This window comes from Equus caballus, chromosome 12 (genome assembly GCF_041296265.1).
Source record: "Equus caballus isolate H_3958 breed thoroughbred chromosome 12, TB-T2T, whole genome shotgun sequence".
Lineage (NCBI taxonomy): Eukaryota > Metazoa > Chordata > Mammalia > Perissodactyla > Equidae > Equus > Equus caballus.
The window spans coordinates 26,141,761-26,159,685 of NC_091695.1; the positions used below are offsets into that span (position 1 = coordinate 26,141,761).

Sequence of the window (17,925 nt, forward strand, 5' to 3'; positions counted from 1 at the left end):
TAAGACCATAGTGAGACATTAATAGATTGGCTAAAAGTTTAAATTATGGCAATAGCAGGCATTGCTGGGAATTTGATGGAAGAGTAAATTTTCGTTTTAATCCTCTTATTCATTCTTTTGGTGAGGGAAGGATTCCCACCCTATAGTTAGGGGGATGGCCAAACACAGGACACCTGCCACTGGACAGATGAGATCAAAGCAACTTATTGGTCACATATACTCACATCCTGAGGGAGGACGACATCACATGCCATGCAGGGTCACGTAGAGGCTGCACGTGGAACACAGCGAATAACCAGGGGCTGTGGGAAGCAGGCTTTGCAGAATCAAGAGGATGGGGTACCCGCTGGTTCCCATGGGAGAACGTGATTGACTTGTTTGAATAATTCTGCAGGCTAATAGGGAACTGAAGCCTGCTACTCAGAGATAATCAGGAACTGGGTCTGATCTCTTTGATAAACAGGATTGTTTGGCTAGGAGACCTTATCCAAGGCAGGAGAGTGGGGAGAGGGTCTTGCAGATAGGACATTGAAGGCCCACTCAGTTTCACCAGATGTCAAGGCAGCACATAATATTGAGCCTTAACTTTAGGTCTGTATCAGTCAGGGTTATCCAGAGAAAGAGAACCAACAAGATGTGTGTGTGTGTGTATGCATACATATAACCATATATAATCAGTGGACTTTGAATAAAGCAGATTGCCCTCTATAATATGGATGGGCCTTGTCTAATCAGTTAAAGGCCTTAATAAAACAAAGACTGACCTTTGTGTTTGTCTGTCTATATATATATATATATATATATGTATAAATGCTAATTTCCTTTGAAAAAACACCCTCACAGAAACATCCAGAATAATGTTTGACCAAATACCCTGGCAGTATGGCCCAGTCAAGTTGATACATAAAACTAACCATCACAAGGTCTTACACAACAGTTTTAAAAAGTGCCGTGGGAGTTTAAATTGGTAAAACCACTTTGGAAATGACAGAAAAATTGAAGGTGCTCACATCTTTCAACTCGGCAGTGACACTCTTATGTGTATAGCCTAGAGAAACAGGGACACAGGTATGGTCACAGCAACATCGTACAGAAGAGCCTGAAACTGGAATGAAGTGTCCATCAATAGTAGGATAGAGAAAATTGCAGTATATTGGGGCCGGCCCAGTGGCGCTGCGGTTAAGTTCGCAAGTTCCGCTTCGGCAGCCCAGGATTCACCAGTTCAGATCTGGGTGTGGACATGGCACCACTTGGCAAGCCATGCTGTGGCAGGCGTCTCACATATAAAGTAGAGGGAGATGGGCGCGGATGTTAGCTCAGGGGCAGTCTTCCTCAGCAAAAATGGGAGGATTGGCAGCAGATGTTAGCTCAGGGCTAATCTTCCGCAAAAGAAAAAATTGTGGTATATTAATATAACAGAATTCTATACAGCAAAGAAAATGAGCAAACCACAGCTACATGCAGTGAGATGGATAAATCTTAAAAGCATAATGTTGAGTGAGATAATATAGATGACTAAGAATACATACTGCATGATTCCATTTATTTAAACTTCCAAAATGGGCAAAACTATGTTGTTTAGGAATGGTAACATAGGTGGCAAATGTATAAGAAAAGTGAAGAAATGATCATTCTAACATTCAGATCGTGATTTCCTGGAGGGAAATGGAATTGTGATTGAGAGCGGAACAGATGAGATGCTTCTGGCATGCTGATAATACGCTATTTCTTGAACTGCATGGTGGTTACGTGGATGTGAACTGTATAATATTTTGTTAAATTGCATATTTATTTTATGTAATTTTCTTTATGAATCGTAGTTCGCTATAAATTGGGTTTTTTCCCCTAATGTTAGAAACACAAAGACTCTAGGCAGCACTTGCATTCTTTTTGCATTATGCGTCTCATCAGAAAATGAAGCTAAAAGTCTAGGTGGGCCTACAAGCATGCTTTGTTCAAGGAGCAAACCCACCCTTCATGGAAGACTCCATCCATGAGCAACCAGTTTACGACCACTCTAACGGGAAACAAAAATGGCAACTTTTTCGGGAATTTATGGGAAATTAGTCATCGCCACTCAAACACTGCTATCATATTCAAGCACCTTCTAAGTGCTTTCAAATCTATCTTACTTAATCCTCAAAATGACCCTGCAGGGGAAACAGTACAATCCCCATACTGGATTTTGAAACTGACTCCTCAGACAGGTGACGTTCCCTTGCACAGCTAATAAGTAGAAAAGCAGGATTTGAATCCAAGTCTCTGAGCTAACATCCGTGGCCATCTTCCTCTACTTTATACATGGGACGCCTACCACAGCATGGTATGCCAAGCAGTGCCATGTCCGCACCTGGGATCCAAACCGGCGAACCTCGGGCCGCTGAGAAGCGGAACGTGCGAACTTAACCACTGCGCCACCGGGCCAGCCCCTGGTACAGAGTCTTTATGGGTCTTTCCCAAGGACCCCCAAGGAGACACACAAATATCCTCCCAGTTCTGTCCCTGGTCAGTCTCTTAGAGTAGCAGTTCTGTTGCTAGCAGCCAACTTTCCTGAAAGTGCCAAACAGGCCAGGCCCAACAGTGAGAAGATCCTAGAACATTAGAGCTGTGTTAGGTCATCAGAAACCCCCCTTGTGTTGCCAAGGAGGTAAGGTTGCCAGATGTAGCAAATAAGATACAGAATATCTAGCTAAATTTGACTTTCAGATATACGACCCCTTCCCCTAATTTTTTTAGTATGTTCCAACATTTCACTGTCATGCTTTCAAAAAAATTTTGTGTTGTTTATCCGAAATTCAAATTTAACTGGGCTTCCTGTATTTGTTCTGGCAACCCCGAGAGGAGAGCTAGGTGCTGAGAGGGAAAGCAACTTGCCAGGGTGTCGACAAAAATAATCCATAACTAATCTATAAATGAAAATTTGGGTGAGTTTATTCTGAGCTTAAATCTGAGGATTATAACCCAGGGCCTTTCTTCCCGAAGGAAGAAAGGGCACAAAGAAGTGGGGTGCACAGAGTGGTTATGTACCCCCAGAGAGGATGTTTCACATAGGATTGAAATGTCCCTTTTACAATAGTCGCGAGACTGCTCTGTTGGCACAGTGATTGATGGAAATAGCAGGTAGGTCTTCTGTCTCAGTGAACGCAGCAGGTTGGCAGTCTGTTGTCTCCAGCTGAGTGGTCACAGGTGAGCTGGGTGGTCACAGGTGAGTGCAGCAATCGGTTCCTAGCCTAAGGAAAGATGCTTATCCCTAAGGAAATGCTAATGTGGGGGGAAGTTGCACCTTTATCTCAAGGGCTTTTGCTCTGGCCATAGGAAATGTCTAAGCAGATATGCAATGCGTGCTCAATAGCCACAGTCAGGCCCTTTTGGAAAAAACAAAGTCAGGCTGAATTAGGTTTATACCAAATGGCTTCCTCATATACTCCAATATATCCTATTGCTTGCCATTTTTATTTATCAAGGGTCACACAGCAAGACAGGTCTCACAGCCAAGTCTCTTGGTTCCTGGGATACTGTCTCCCTCCATATACCCCACCTTTCTTCTTCTTCTTTTTTTTTTGAGGAAGATTAGCTCTCAACTAACATCTGCCACCAATCCTCCTCTTTTTACTGAGGAAGACTGGCCCTGAGCTGACATCTGTGCTCATCTTCCTCTACTTTATATGTGGGATGCTGCCACTGGATGGCTTGCCAAGCAGCGCCATGTCCGCACCCGAGATCCAAACCAGCGAACCCTGGGCCGCCAAAGCAGAACCTGCGCACCTAACTGCTGCGCCACCGGGCCGGTCCCCAACAGTCCCTTTCTTCTTTGTAGGTAAGGCGAACGTTTGCTGGGCTGGGTGCCTCTGATTTAGGTCCACTAGCGACTTATCTCCAAGAGAGAGTGATCATGCACCAGACATTTAAGTGCCCCAAGTTTCTGAACCAATGGAGCCTATTTCCAAAGGGTTACTTTGAGGATCAAGAGAGATGAGCAATTCCCGAATGTGGTTGCTTGTAAACTGTGGAGCACGTTTTGCATCTGTGCTGTTTTTATCATGTCCCATGAAGATGGGGGTGAACGCTGGGCCGTGGAGTGATGAGAGCTCCACCTCAGCTTCCCAACCCCCCAGGCTCCTGAGGGCTTTGGGTGAAATGCCTGGCCCGGCCCACAAAGCCCGACCGAGTGTTCCATCCCATCCCGATTTACAGGAATTCACATCAGCGATCAATCACCCTTAATTTGTAACTGGGTAGTGTCCTAGGCCAGCCAATAGCTAAGACTGACCCACCCTCCCCAACCTTGTGGGACTATGCACTCAGTCTGCATTGGAGCACCCAGTGACCAGGAGTTTGGACCAGGAGTTTGGAGCAGGTTTGGCGCTGGGGGATGGAGGGAAGAGGTTTGGGGAGGGGGGCGTTCCTCAAGTCCTTTCCCTCCAGCTTCTGCCCCCCTTTATCTCTGCAGTCTGTACAGGCTTGCTTCCACTTAAGACTTCTTCAGACTTCTGCCTCCCGCTCCTCCTCCCAGGGCTGTCCTGCCCAGCCTTCTCTGGACCTCTCCTCCTCCCCCTGCCTCTGGCCTCATTGTTTTGCTAAAGCAGGACCCCCCTGATGGAACAGATGGACGGAGACCCGGGCATGGGGGGACAGGCTGGGCCAGCCAGTGCCGGGAAAGGGAAGCGGTTCGGGGAAAAACAAAACAGAGGGAGGAGCCAGGGAGAGGGTGGCCCGGGGAGGGAGGCGGAGGGAATTCACACAGAGGGGCTAGGGCCTGGAACGGAATGGGGGCGGGCCCAGGGGTGGGGTGGACGTCCCCTGCGCCCCGGAGCTCGGAGCTGGCTCCGAGTCTGGCTGACTTCGCAGGTCCGGACAGACGTCGCCGCCCAGATGGCCTCCAGGCTGACCCCCCTGACCCTCCTGCTGCTGCTGCTGCTGGCTGGGGTGAGTGGCCCCGTCGTGGGGTGGGGGTGGGGCTGAGGATTAACCCTTCAGGCCCCGGAGAATGAGGAGAGCTCCACTTGGGATCAGCAAGTGTGATTCTTCCACCCGCCTTTGTAGAGACTGAAAAGAGCGGGGGACTCAGACCCACGCAGGTTCCAATCTTGGCCGGCTACATACCGGCTCCGGTGGCCCTGAGCAAGTCACTTCTCCAAGTCTACATGTCCTGATTTATAAAGTGGTGAATAAAGCAGAAGGATCAAAGAGAGCAGGGACATGGACAGCATTTTGTGATATAAAAGCAAGGCATTGTTGTGGAAAACCCGGCTGGTGGGGGAGCTGAGGGTTGGTTGCTGAGACTGGGGCTCTCCAGAGGCTGCCGGCTGTGAAAACAGGAGAGGATTGGTACAGACACACCTGGGTCTAGGCAGGGGTCAATCACAATGACAGGTCCCCCTGGTCTGGGAAGTCAGGGGTAAGGGATGAGCGCCCAGGAGAAAGGTGCATGCTGGCTTTGCATGTGTGTTCATGTGTGTGTGTGTGTCTGTGTGTGTGTGGAAGCTGGCATCTGCAGTGACCTCTGAGACTCAGCAGGTGATATGATGATGCCTAAGGGATCTGGAACCAGACACGGAGGTTTGACTTCTAGTTTATCCCCCAGCTTCTGGGAGACCCTGGGCTAGTTACTGAATGTGTTTCAGCATCAGTTTCTTTTCTCAGTGAAATGGGGTAATAACGGGCTCCCTCGACCGGGGAACTATCGACATTTGGGCTGGATAATTCATTGCTAACGAGGGGCTGCCCTGTGCATTGTAGGATGTTTTGCAGGTTCCCTGGCCTCTACCCAGTAGATTCCAGTAGCGTCTCCGTCCTCCTCCCATACCCTTTTCCTCCTACAGCAACAAAAATGCCTCCAGACATTGCTAAATGTCCCCTGGGGGTCAAAATGGTCTCTGATTGAGAGCCCCTGGTCCCTACTATTTCTTCCTCCCCCCTTTCCTTCCTTCTTCCCTACCCCCCACTTCTCCTCTCACCACCCCCCTTCCTTCCTTCCTTTTGGAATGCTGATTGTTTTCAATACCCACTAAATGGGTTGCAACCCATGATTTGAAAAACCACTGTTCTAAAGCAAAGGACACAAGCTCAAATGTCTGTTCAGGCCAGGCAGGTGAGCAAAGACAGGCAGATACTTAGAGACATTGCAAAAACATAGATAAATGGCAATTGATACTCAGCTGCAAAGTATGGCAAACGACTTCCTAGATGGCAGTAATTGCTCAGATAAAACAGTCCCTGCCTGCTCCTCATCTTCTGCAGAGGATATCCCTGCTGGCTCCCACCCCCTACCCCCACATGTGCTTTGCCCCCCGCTCGGAGAGAATGAGTGGTGGTGGCTCCAGGGCAGGCCTCTCCCCAACCAGGCTTTCCCAGGGATTATTCTCTGGTACAAGATATTTTCCTCATCGCCACCCTCTCTTCCTGCTTTGAGTGTTTGAAGGGACTATGCGTCATAGGAAGAAAAGTGAGGGGGCCAGCCCTGTGGGGCAGCGGTTAAGTGCGCACATTCCTCTTCGGCAGCCCCAGCTTCGCTGGTTGGGATCCCGGGTACGGACATGGCACTGCTTGGCAAGCCATGCTGTGGTAGGCGTCCCACATATAAAGTGGAGGAAGATGGCCACAGATGTTAGCTCAGGGCCAGTCTTCCTCAACAAAAAGAGGAGGATTGGCAGCAGATGTTAGCTCAGGGCTAATCTGCCTCAAAAAAAGAAAAGAAAAGTGAAACTCAGTTTCTTGACCCACAGCATAGAGCCGCCTCAAATCCTGATGATAGCAACCACAGCTTCACAGATCCAGAGAGCTTGCAAGGAGAAAGCAAAGGAGACATCTTGGACATCTTGAAGGGAACTGTGCCCAAGACAGTATCCATTCAAGACACGGTGAGCTCTTCCACCTTGCCGGAAACCAAGGAGACCAACACAACAGTTAGTGCCACTTTGGGATCTACCACTCAACCAACTACCCAGCCCACTACTGAGTTCGGCTGCCCGGAGCCTGACATCTCCTGCCCTGACTTGGGCAATCATTCAGCAGAGATGATGTTGGGGGACGCTTTGACAGATTTCTCCGTGAAGCTGTACCACGCCTTCTCAGCAGTGAAGAAACCCAGGAGCAACATGGCCTTTTCCCCATTCAGCATCGCCAGCCTCCTCACTCAGGTCCTGCTTGGTAAGAACCTGCCTGAGTTCTCTCCAGAGTGCATTTAGATGCTCCCATGAGGGGCCCCAGTTCAGATACCTAGAAAGCTATGCTTTGGGGAGGAAGCTGTAAAAATGGGCTACATTTGGGCCGCGGGTAGTAATCTTTTAATTCTTGAACATTCATTGATTCCTTCGTTTAAGAATGATTTAATAGGCACTATTGCTTATAAAACCCTGTGGACTATAGAAGAACGCATAACACATCGTCCCAGCCACACAGCATGGTTCAGGGGAAGGAGATAAGAAACAATGAGAGATAGACATAGAGTAGAATCATGGTAATAGTGCTTTCCAGCTGTGTGATTTGGGGCAGATCACTTAACTTCTCTGAGCCTGAGTTCTCAGGTGTAAAATGGAGATAATTGTATTAACCTCAAGAAATTAAGCAGTCGGCCCATTACCTGAGTCAGTGGGAGGTCAAGAAGTTATTCCCTCTGCCTTCCTGAGGGATCACTGTCAAGTCCCGAGGAGTAATTACTCTAGGAATGACACAAAAGAATTGCTGCAAGCAGAAGGGACAGAGCTGTCATCCCGAGGGGAATTCCAGGAAGGGTACTAGAGACAGTACCATGAGCATAGAAGAACTCTTCTTCTCGACTCCCAGAATCCTAACATCCCTAGCCTCTACCCACCAGATGCCAATAGCGCCCCCACCCCCCGAATTATGACAACCAGAATGTCTCCAGATATTGCCACATGTCTTCAGGGAGGCACGTTTCAGTTGATTGATTTCAGTTAATTTTTTATTGCCCCAAAGATGTGGCTTGAATGCTGTCTCCATCCTCCCCTGTTAACTCTAGGATCTTAAATTGAGTAGAATACTTAATCTCTTAAACCTCCGTTTCCTCACCTGTGTTGGGGATAGTAATTGTTCTTATATAAAAGGGTTCTTGTGAAGATGCAATGAGTTAATATGGGAGAAGCACTTCTGATGCCCAGAACCAAGTAAGTGCTCGATAGATGTATCTATTACTGGACAGGAGATGTGTACAGTAAATGTTTAATAATGAGTAACCGAAAGGATGTTGACTATCCATCCTCTTTTATGATTCTCTGATGTCTCCTCTTCGTAGTGATCCGGTGTCCCTGCCTGTAGGGCGAACCTTTATAAAGCCAAACCAACTAAATAGTAGTTACTGTGGAGTAGGCAGTGATGGGACCAGGCTTTGAATGATGAGTGGATTAGAATTAGGTAGAAAAATGGGGGAGGAGAGTAGTCAAAGCCCGGGAGAAGCCTTTGATTGATTATAACTTCCCAGCCCTGTCTTTCTGACCTGTGTATTGTCTTCTGAAACCACGCTTCCAGCTCTGATGATAGTGATTCCCTCCATAGCAGGCAACAACCCCCCATTCCAGCTTGGGCCCGCAAACCTAGTCCTGAATGACGGGTCCCCTGCTCCTCCTGCAATTTTCCGTCATCTCTGACCTCTGTTCTAGGGGCTGGGGACAGCACCAAGAAAAACCTGGAGAGCGTCCTCTCGTACCCCATGAACTTTGCCTGTGTCCACCAGACCATGAAGGCCTTCAGGTCTAAAGGCTTCAGCTCAGCCTCTCAGATCTTCCACAGCCCAGGTGAGTGCTTTGGGTGGGACGCAGCTGCTGAGCAAGGTCCTGGGGGATTCAGAGGGGGACCCAGCACGGAGGAAAGAAAGGACAAGAGGCAATGTGGCAGGGATGGAATGCAGAGCAGCTGAGCCTTAACAGACTTTCCGGGCAGCTCCAGGAGCTGGGAGAGTTCTCCAGGTGAGACGGTCCGTTTATACTCCTCAACTCGATTTAGAATAAGAATGTCCTGCATTCGTGAGTAGAGAGCTATCAACGTAAATTAAGCAAAAATTTTTTTGCTAGTCTGGATCAAGGGAGTCTTGGGACTCCCGTCTTTGTCCTTTTGTGTTGTATGAATTTGTTGTCATTTACATGTCTTATATTATTAATTAGGCTGTAAGAGCAGTGAGCTTCCCAAAATGATCAAATGCAGTATTTGAATTGTGCGCACTAGAGCCCCAGGGTTTTGCAGGGCTGCTTCAGGAGTCGCGGTGGAGCGAGCGCACTGGGGAGTGGAGTACCACTTCCTGTGAGAGGGAGATGGAGCCAGAGCCCATTTATACTGTGGGCTTCAGACATGACATTATTTGAAAACATAGTTCTGCTGCTTAAAAAGGTTTGAGGGGGCAGGCCCGGTGGCACAGCTGTTAAGTTCACATGTTCTGCTTCAGCAGCCTGGGGTTTGTCAGTTTGGATCCTGGGTGTGGACATGGCACTGCTTGGCAACCCATGCTGTGGCAGGTGTTCCACATATAAAAAGTAGAGGAAGATGGGCACGGCTGTTAGCTCAGGGTGAGTCTTCCTCAGCAAAAAAAAAAAAAAAAAAAGGAAAGGATCGGCAGTAGATGTTAGCTCAGGACTAAACTTCCTCAAAAAAAGAAAAACAGTTTGAGGGGCGGGCCCCATGGCTGAATGCTTAAGTTTGCGGGCTCTGCCTGGGAGGCCCAGGGTTTCACTGGTTCGGATCCTGGGCGTGGACATGGCACCGTTCATCAGGCCATGCTGAGGCAGCATCCCATATAGCACAGACAGAAGGACCTGCAACTAGAATATACAACTATGTACTGCGGGGGCTTGGGGAAGAAGAAGAAAAAATAAAAGATTGGCAATAGACCTTAGCTCAGGTGCCAATCTTTAAAAAAAGAAAAGGTTTGAAAACTACAGATCTAGTGTGATCACCTCTTTAAATAAAGGAAAAATAATTTTTCCTCTTTTTTTTTTTACCTTAAAAGCCATACTCATTCATTGTAGACAACTGAGAAAATACAGAGAACCAGAAAAAGAAAATGCACCTATCACCCTATTATCTAAAAAAAAACACCCCATCTTTTTAGAGATGGGAAAAGTATGACTCAGATGTTCAAGAAACATTATATTTACTTATTTGCTATAAATCAACTGTTTTGCTAGTTTGGTGGAAAATACAACTGCATTCAATATTGTCTATTTAGTCCAGGAAAAATTTCTCTTTCAAACATTTTTCTTTAGTGAAGCTGGGCTTTGGAGAGCACAAGCCAGGAAGGCCTTTTTTTTTTTTTTTTTTTAAAGATTGGCACCTGAGCTAACAACTGTTGCCCATCTCTTTTTTTTCATATTCTCCCCAAAGCCCGCCATTACATAGTTGTATATTCCAGTTGTGAGTGCCTCTAGTTGTGCTATGTGGGACGCTGCTATGTGGGACGCCGCCTCAGCATGGCTTGATGAGCAGTGCCGTGTCCACGCCCAGGATCCGAACCTGTGAAACCTTGGGCTGCCAAAGCGGAGTGCCCGAACTTAAGTACTCAGCCACAGGGCCAGCCCCAGGAAGTCTTGTCACAAACTTCCACCCAGGCCAGAACGCAGACCCTGTTCCCTGCTGAATTCAAGGAAGAAAAGAGGGAACACAGAGGCAAACAGACGTTAAGATCTCAAAGAGTTATCTTGCTGAGCCCAGGCCACATGGCAAGGAGAGGCAGCAAGGGCCTGGGATGAGCTCTCTGAGTTCAGGGTTTGCCTTCTTCGGCCCTCATTGGCCACATCTGTCAGAAGAGTGGGCTGGACCCCTGCTCCAGCATGCTGTGTTCATTGGAGTGAGCAGGAGTCACGGGGAGCACGCTCCCTCTCAAAGCCTGCTCTTGGAAGCGAGGAGGGGTTCAGGGGACTCATGCCTCCCTCTCTCAACCTGCCGCTCCCCCAGACCTGGCCATAAAGAACGCGTTTGTGAACGCCTCTCGGAGCCTGTATGGCAGCAGCCCCAGAGTCCTGGGAAATGACAGTCAAGTCAACTTGGAGCTCATCAACGCCTGGGTGGCAGAGAACACCAACCACAAGATCAGCCGGCTGCTAGACAGCCTGCCCGCCGACGCTCGCCTTGTCCTCCTCAATGCCGTCTCCCTGAATGGTAAGGGGGCCCTGGACAAGGTGGTCTTCCCATGCTGAATCCTTCCTCCCCTCCTGGCTTCAAAACCCGTCCACGCCAAAGTTCTACAGCAGGACCCCATTGTACCTGCCCCCCCCCTTGCTAACTGGGCTTCCCGCACCTCTTGATCCTTTCCCCCCCTGCATTAGAGTAACCCTCCCCCTCTCTTCCTTCTAGCCAAGTGGAAGAAAACATTTGATCCGAAAAATACCAGGATGGAGCCCTTTTACGTTAAATCCTCTGTGAAAAAAGTGCTTATGATGAGTAGCAAGAAGTACCCTGTGGCCCATTTCACTGACCAGATTCTGAAGGCCAAGGTCAGTTCTCGGCCCTTCCCACTGCTGTTTCAGAGCCTCTTGTGCGTCCTGATCTCCTTTCTGCAGCGGCCCCCTCCATTTGGGGCACACCCTTACTAGTTCATGCTTTCTACTCCATCTGTGTTTCCATGCTATCTTTTCTCCCTCTCCCCTCTCCAGCCTTGACCGAGGCAGGCACTGTGTATTTTAGGCTGGAAAGCAGGATTCTAAAGTTTCTTCATTCATCTCCACTGCATCGAATAGCAAAAAGTGAGTTGTGATCCTGTTCTGTGCTTCTGTTTCTCTTTCCAGTCAGCCCACCAGGAGACTCTGGTGGCTTAGTAAGTCCTGTGTGTACCCGTGTATAGCATGTGTACGTGTGTGTATATATAGGTATATCCGTGTGTGCATATATGTGGTAAGTGCATGTGTGCACAACGTTAAACGGCTTAAGTTCCTTAGCAGAAATCGAACAGCATAATTTCACTGGGTAGGGAGGGAGGGAAGATAGAATATGGAGGCCAGAAGATTCTCGTTAGTAAACTGTCTCACACCCGGTGACCAGATATTTGTGCCTTGTTAGGACAGCAAGACCCAGACCTATGAGATAGAAAACAGTGGGAGACACCCAGTGACTTGCTACTAGGCCAAGAAGGAAAGCATCTGTTTCTGGAACATGCCAGGCTTATTCCCACCTTGGGAGCTTGCCCTAGTTTTTCCCTCTGCCTGGACCCTTCTTCAGTCAGAGTTGCAAGAACTTGTTCCTTCTGGTCACCGAGGTGTCAGCTCAGAGGTCACCTTGGTGGAGAGGCCTCCCTCCAAGTAGCCCTCTCTTCAGCCTGTAACACCGCTGTGTTTTATGATATTCGTGGTACTTATCACTAGCTAAAATTATGTTCTTTATTTGCTCACAGTATTCTCTTGCTCCCTGAGATATTGCCTCTCTCTTTGGGAACAGAGACTTTACCTGTCTTGTTTCCTACAATATCCCCAGGGCCTAGAACAATGCCACATATGCGTGCTCAGTATTTTTTTGGTGAATAAATGAATGAATTCAGTGGAGGATGCTAGTGTGAGTGGCTAGGAAGACTTCATAGAGGAGGTCACTTTTGACCATTGTTTTTTTGTGAGGAAGATTGGCGCTGAGCTAACATCTGTGCTAATCTTCCTCTATTTGTGCGGGATCCTGCCATAGGGTGGCTTGATGAGCAGTCCTAGGTCCACGCCAAGGATCCAAAGCTGTGAACCCCAGGGCACAAAGTGGAGCGCACGCACTTAACCACTATGCCACTGGGCTGGCCCCACTTTTGACCATTCTTAACCACTCATGCCTTTTTCTACCCACCCCTGCATCATCCATCCATCCATCCATCCATCCATCCATCCATCCATCCCTTTTCAATGTATTTGACCATTCATAACTATTTAACAAAGCCAGAATAGCATGTGTAAGGCAGAGCAGGGTGAATATATATGGCATGTTTGGGGGATGCTAAGAGGGTATCAATGAGGTTTTTTAATGCCAAAGGAGGAAGAGTTTTGTGCACAAAAAAAAGACTATTTACAGTTCCTTGGGTTTTAAACAAATAGTTGATTTCATGTATTGATGTTGTAAACTGAAAAGCAAAGTCTTAAGCCTTTAATTTTAAGCTGAATTTGCTACATTATTTATAATAATTTTCATATAAAAACTTTGATTTGTTCTTTGTTACGCCCTATCGGACAGATTAAACTCCTTTAAAGCATTTGTTCCATTTACAAATATGATGACTATTCCCATAAGCATTTTGAGCTTATGGGAATACTTTAAAAAGATACTCTATAAATTTAATATATTTGATTTTCTTTTTTTTTTGAAAGATTTTATTTTTTCCTTTTTCTCTCCTAAGCCCCCCGGTACATAGTTGTATATTTTTAGTTGTGGGTCCTTCCAGCTGTGGCATGTGGGATGCCGCCTCAGGGTGGCCTTATGAGCGAAACCCTGGGCCGCTGAAGTGGAGCGTGCGAACTTAAGCACTCTGCCACAGGGCCAGCCCCTTGATTTTCTTTTTAAGCATGTCCGATACCTGACAGGCAGAACTACAACCCTGCTTGGCCACATCTTTCTAGCCCCTAAAGCCCACTTGTGAACTGACAATTAAATTTCAGGCGTAAATCACTTCAACCAACATCTCAACAGCATTCTCAAACTTAATGAAATTATCCTACACGTTTTTGCTTAAAAGCATAAAAGTAGCATTTCTGATTCTCTTAAAAATTATAAAGTCTATTTTAAGTAACAAACACATGGATTACCCTGTACTTAGTACTACGGCCTTAATACTATGGAGTTGGTTTACTTTGTCATTCCCATACTTAATTCTAAATCTTCTTGGGACTTATGGTTATTGACCCAACTAGGAGGTTTAGATTCACAACTCAGGTATGAGGTTACTCGTATGAAAACTCAGGACCGCAATATGGTCATTTCTGGGTCCTATATTCAAAGGCCGTACACAGGACTTGATGGACACATATTGCCCAGATGAGTATACCCTATTTGGAGCCTATTTCAACAGGAACCCCTGTCCATGTTCTTCAGCTGACAATGGTTTGCAACCTGCTTCTTCTGGGTCGTTTTTTAATTTTTAAATTATTATTTTTTATTTATTTTTATTTTTTTAAAGATTGGCACCTGAGCTAACAACTGTTGCCAATCTTTTTTTTTTCTGCTTGTTTCTCCCCAAATGCCCCCCAGCACATAGTTGTATATTTTCAGTTGTGGGTCCTCCTAGTTGTGGCATGTGGGATGCCGCCTCAGGGTGGCCTGATGAACAGTGCCATGTCCGCACCCAGGATCCAAACTGGCAAAACCCTGGGCCATTGAAGCAGAGCGTGCGAACTTAATCACTCGGCCACGAGCCAGCCCCTAATTTTTTTAACGTTTTTTTAGGATTTTATTTTTCCTTTTTCTCCCCAAAGCCCCCCAATACACAGTTGTATATTTTTAGTTGTGGGTCCTTCTAGTTGTGCCGTGTGGGATGCCACCTCAGCATGGCTTGATGAGCGGTGCCATGTCTGCGCCCAGGATTTGAACTGGTGAAACCCTGGGCTGCCAAAGCAGAGCGTGCAAACTTACCACTCGGCCACAGGGCCGGCCCCTGGGTCATTTTTTACAATTCCAACAATCCAGTTAATTTCTTCAGTACCCAACTGAATTCTGTACTCTAGATTCTTCTTGTCCATCTTTCAACCTCAATCATAATGCCCTTTTAATGATAGTCTCTTATATCCTATTAGACTAGGGTTTCTGAGCCTGGGCAGTATTGACACTTTGGGTTGGATAATTCTTTGTTATGGGGGGCTGTCCTGGACATTGTAGGATTTGGCATTATCCCTGGCTTCTACCCACTGGATGTCAGTAGCACCATGAGCCCCCTCCCCCCAAGCTGTGACAACCACAGTGTCTCCAGATATTGCTATATGTCCACTGGGGGCACTTTTGCCATGGGTTGAGAACTCTCCTCTATTAGCCCCATGGCTGCTGTACTTATCTCATTTTTACGTCTGGCCGCCAGTTGAAAGTCCTTCTAATGGTAAACTGGAAAGGTAGACCAGGATCAGCTTGTACACAATCTTGAATGCCGCGCTAAGAGACTTACACATACTCTCATAGGCAGTAAAGAGCCATCAAAAGTCTTTCGGGGTTGGCCCAGTGGCCCAGTGGTTAAATTTGTGCCCTTGGCTTTGGCAGCCTGGGGTTCACTGGTTTGGATCCAGGGTGTAGACCTACGCACTGTTTGCTAAGCCATGCTGTTGCAGGCATCCCACGTATAAAATAGAGGAAGATGGGCACAGCTGTTGGCTTAGGGCCAATCTTCCTCAGCAAAAAGAGGGGGGTTGGCAGTAGATGTTAACTCAGGGCTAATCTTTTTTAAAAACCAAAAGTCTTTAATAGGACTGACCTAATAACTGGAGGTATAATTTGCATCTTATATACTTTACGCACAACACTCTTTGGAGGAAGGGAACAGGGCTCAGATCAAATACTTGCCTAGATTAACATAGCTGAGTCAGGGTCTGATCCTTGACTCCTGCTCATTCCTCTGCATCTCACCAGCACCGAGTTAAACCAGCACTATTCACCCAGCTGGCATCCCCATTTCATGGCAAAGCCTGGAAACCTAGGCCTGGCTGCCGCTTGTTGAAATAGCACAGACTGTAGCAGCAGACTAAAGATCAGCCTTGGGACATAGAGGATGGGAGCCAGGAGAGAGCTGGGGTGGGAAGACTGATCAAGTGCATCTTATTCCCCAGGTGGGACAACTGCAGCTCTCCCACAACCTTAGCTTGGTGATCCTGGTGCCCCAGGACATGAAACAACATCTTGAAGACGTGGAGCAGGCTCTCAGCCCCTCTGTCTTCAAGGCCATCCTGAAGAAGCTGGAGATGACCAAGATCCAGCCTACTCTCCTGATGATTCCCCGAATCAAAGTAAAGAGTAGCCAGGACATGCTGACAATCATGGAGAAGCTAGGTGAGCCCTGGCCGCTTGGCATTGCTCCCGGGCCATCAGAGGAGACGGGGCGGGATCCCTAAAATGCAGGTAGCATAAGCTAGAGTATTTTTTACATCTATCCTCTCTGGCTGTCCCTCCATCCTATGAGTTAGAGGGGCAGGTGCTAATATCCGTTGGATCATTGAGGAAACTGAGACTCAGAAAATTTACATGACCTATGCAACATCCCTTGAGCTAGTTAGGAGTGAGCTAGAACACCAGTCTACGTCTCTAACTCTTCACTGTTTCCACTATGGTTCATTATGACATAGACCCTGGGACAGGCGACCAAGGTGGGTTGTGAGTGCTCCTTCCCCAGAGATATTTCATAACACTCAACCACCCCAGGGAAGATACAAGAAGCTACCTGGATAAGAGGCTCTGGAAGCTTCTGAGTTTAGGAGAAGCAACAGAAACTCCATTTCTTAACCTTTGGCCTCACTTCCTGATCTTTCACCTCACATCCAGATACAGCTTCATTTTCTGTTATAGAACTTGACCTCCTAATAGATGATCTTGTTTCCTAGTATATGACATCACCCTTGTATATAACTTCATTTGGTAACATGTGACCTCTTTCTGATACATTACCTCACTTCCAACATCCTTGTTGATAAGGAAGCAATGACATCATTTTTCAGGGGTTTTTGGGGAGGTGGTGGAGGCAAGATCTCTCACCTCTAGAGAGAAGGTGGTGGTTGGAGTGAAGATGGGCCCACTGAGAGAGCATCCCACAAACTGGACCAGAAGGTGCGATAGATAATTTGATAAACAAGGGAGGAGGAAGAAGAGAATATTGGGTCTTGGGACCAACCCAGAAAATTCAGAACAACTCTCTCCAGCAGGTGAGGGTTTCCTGCTAGTCTTTGACTCATCATTTTTCTCTGGTTATGCCCTAGAATTCTTTGACTTTAGTTACGACCTCAACCTGTGCAGGATGACTGAGGACCCGGATCTTCAGGTTTCTGCGATGCAGCACCAGATCACGCTGGAGCTGATGGAGTCCGGGGTGGAGGCGGCTGCAGCCACGGCTGTGTCTGTGGCCCGCAATTTGCTGATCTTCCATGTGGATCAGCCCTTCCTCTTCGTGCTCTGGGACCAGCAGCACAAGTTCCCTGTCTTCATGGGGCGAGTGTATGACCCCATGGCCTAAGACCTGCAGAGGACCGGGCAAGGGCAAGCCCTACCCCTCAAACCTCAGCTCTCCACTTGCAGCCCTGCTGCTGCCTGCCTGGGCTTGCCCCCAGCCACCTTGCACCTTGGGTCCTTTGCCCTCCACCTGAAGGGTTCCCTCAGGGTCTTGTGAAAGGACCTGCTTTTGTCATCCCTGTGACTCTTTAAATCACTCTCTGCAACTTTGTCTGGTACAAGTACACCAGACTCTACAAATAAAACCTGGCAGACCATGACTTCCTCTCTTATTTGCCTTTCGATTTTAGAGGACAAGGGCTACCATGGCCCCTGTATTGGCTAGCTATTGCTGTGTAACAAGTCATTCCAAACTTAGTGGCTTAAAATAGCAACCATTTATTGTTTCACGTAAGTCTTGGGGTTGGGGCTGAGTGGTCTTGCTGATCTGGGCTGGACCTGACTAATCTTCCCTAAACTCTCTCATGTATCTGTCATAGTTGATGGGTTGGTTGGGGGGGTAACTGATTTCCAATGGCCTCCACTAGGCCACCTTGGCTTTCTGCATGTCTCCTATATCCTTCTAGCAATGGCAAGGTTCCAAGAAAGGAGTCAGAAATGAGCCATCTTTTTCACACCTTTGTGCCTCTGCTTGCATCAAGTTTACCGTTGTCCCGTCAGCCAAGGCAAGTCACACGGCCAGACCTAGGGTTAGAGTGGAAAGTCACTCCAAGATTACAGGGTAAAGTCATTAATTGGGGGCTAGTCATGCAATCCATTTGTCACAGTAATAATTGTAGCTGGCATTGTTGGGCACTGACACAGGCAGTCTGCTAAGAG

At 47.5% G+C, this 17,925-nt stretch overlaps 1 protein-coding gene across 1 annotated transcript; it reads left to right on the top strand.

Annotated features, from left to right (window-relative positions):
* Positions 1–4,224: 4,224 nt before the first annotated feature.
* Positions 4,225–17,366, top strand: SERPING1 (serpin family G member 1). Its single transcript, XM_001498338.7, has 8 exons — positions 4,225–4,357; positions 4,849–4,926; positions 6,726–7,149; positions 8,619–8,753; positions 10,903–11,106; positions 11,302–11,441; positions 15,717–15,936; positions 16,857–17,366. Exons 2-8 carry the CDS (start codon positions 4,873–4,875, stop codon positions 17,108–17,110), a joined length of 1,431 nt encoding a protein of 476 aa, XP_001498388.1. The 5' UTR covers positions 4,225–4,357; positions 4,849–4,872; the 3' UTR covers positions 17,111–17,366.
* The last annotated feature ends 559 nt before the right edge of the window (positions 17,367–17,925 follow it).

Coding starts and splice junctions, on each gene's coding strand:
- SERPING1 (XM_001498338.7), top strand. CDS start 4,873: ATGGCCTCCAGGCTGACCCCCCTGACCCTCCTGCTGCTGCTGCTGCTG. Junction 4,927..6,725: donor TGCTGCTGCTGCTGGCTGGG/GTGAGTGGCCCC, acceptor CTTGACCCACAG/CATAGAGCCGCCTCAAATCC. Junction 8,754..10,902: donor TCAGATCTTCCACAGCCCAG/GTGAGTGCTTTG, acceptor CCGCTCCCCCAG/ACCTGGCCATAAAGAACGCG.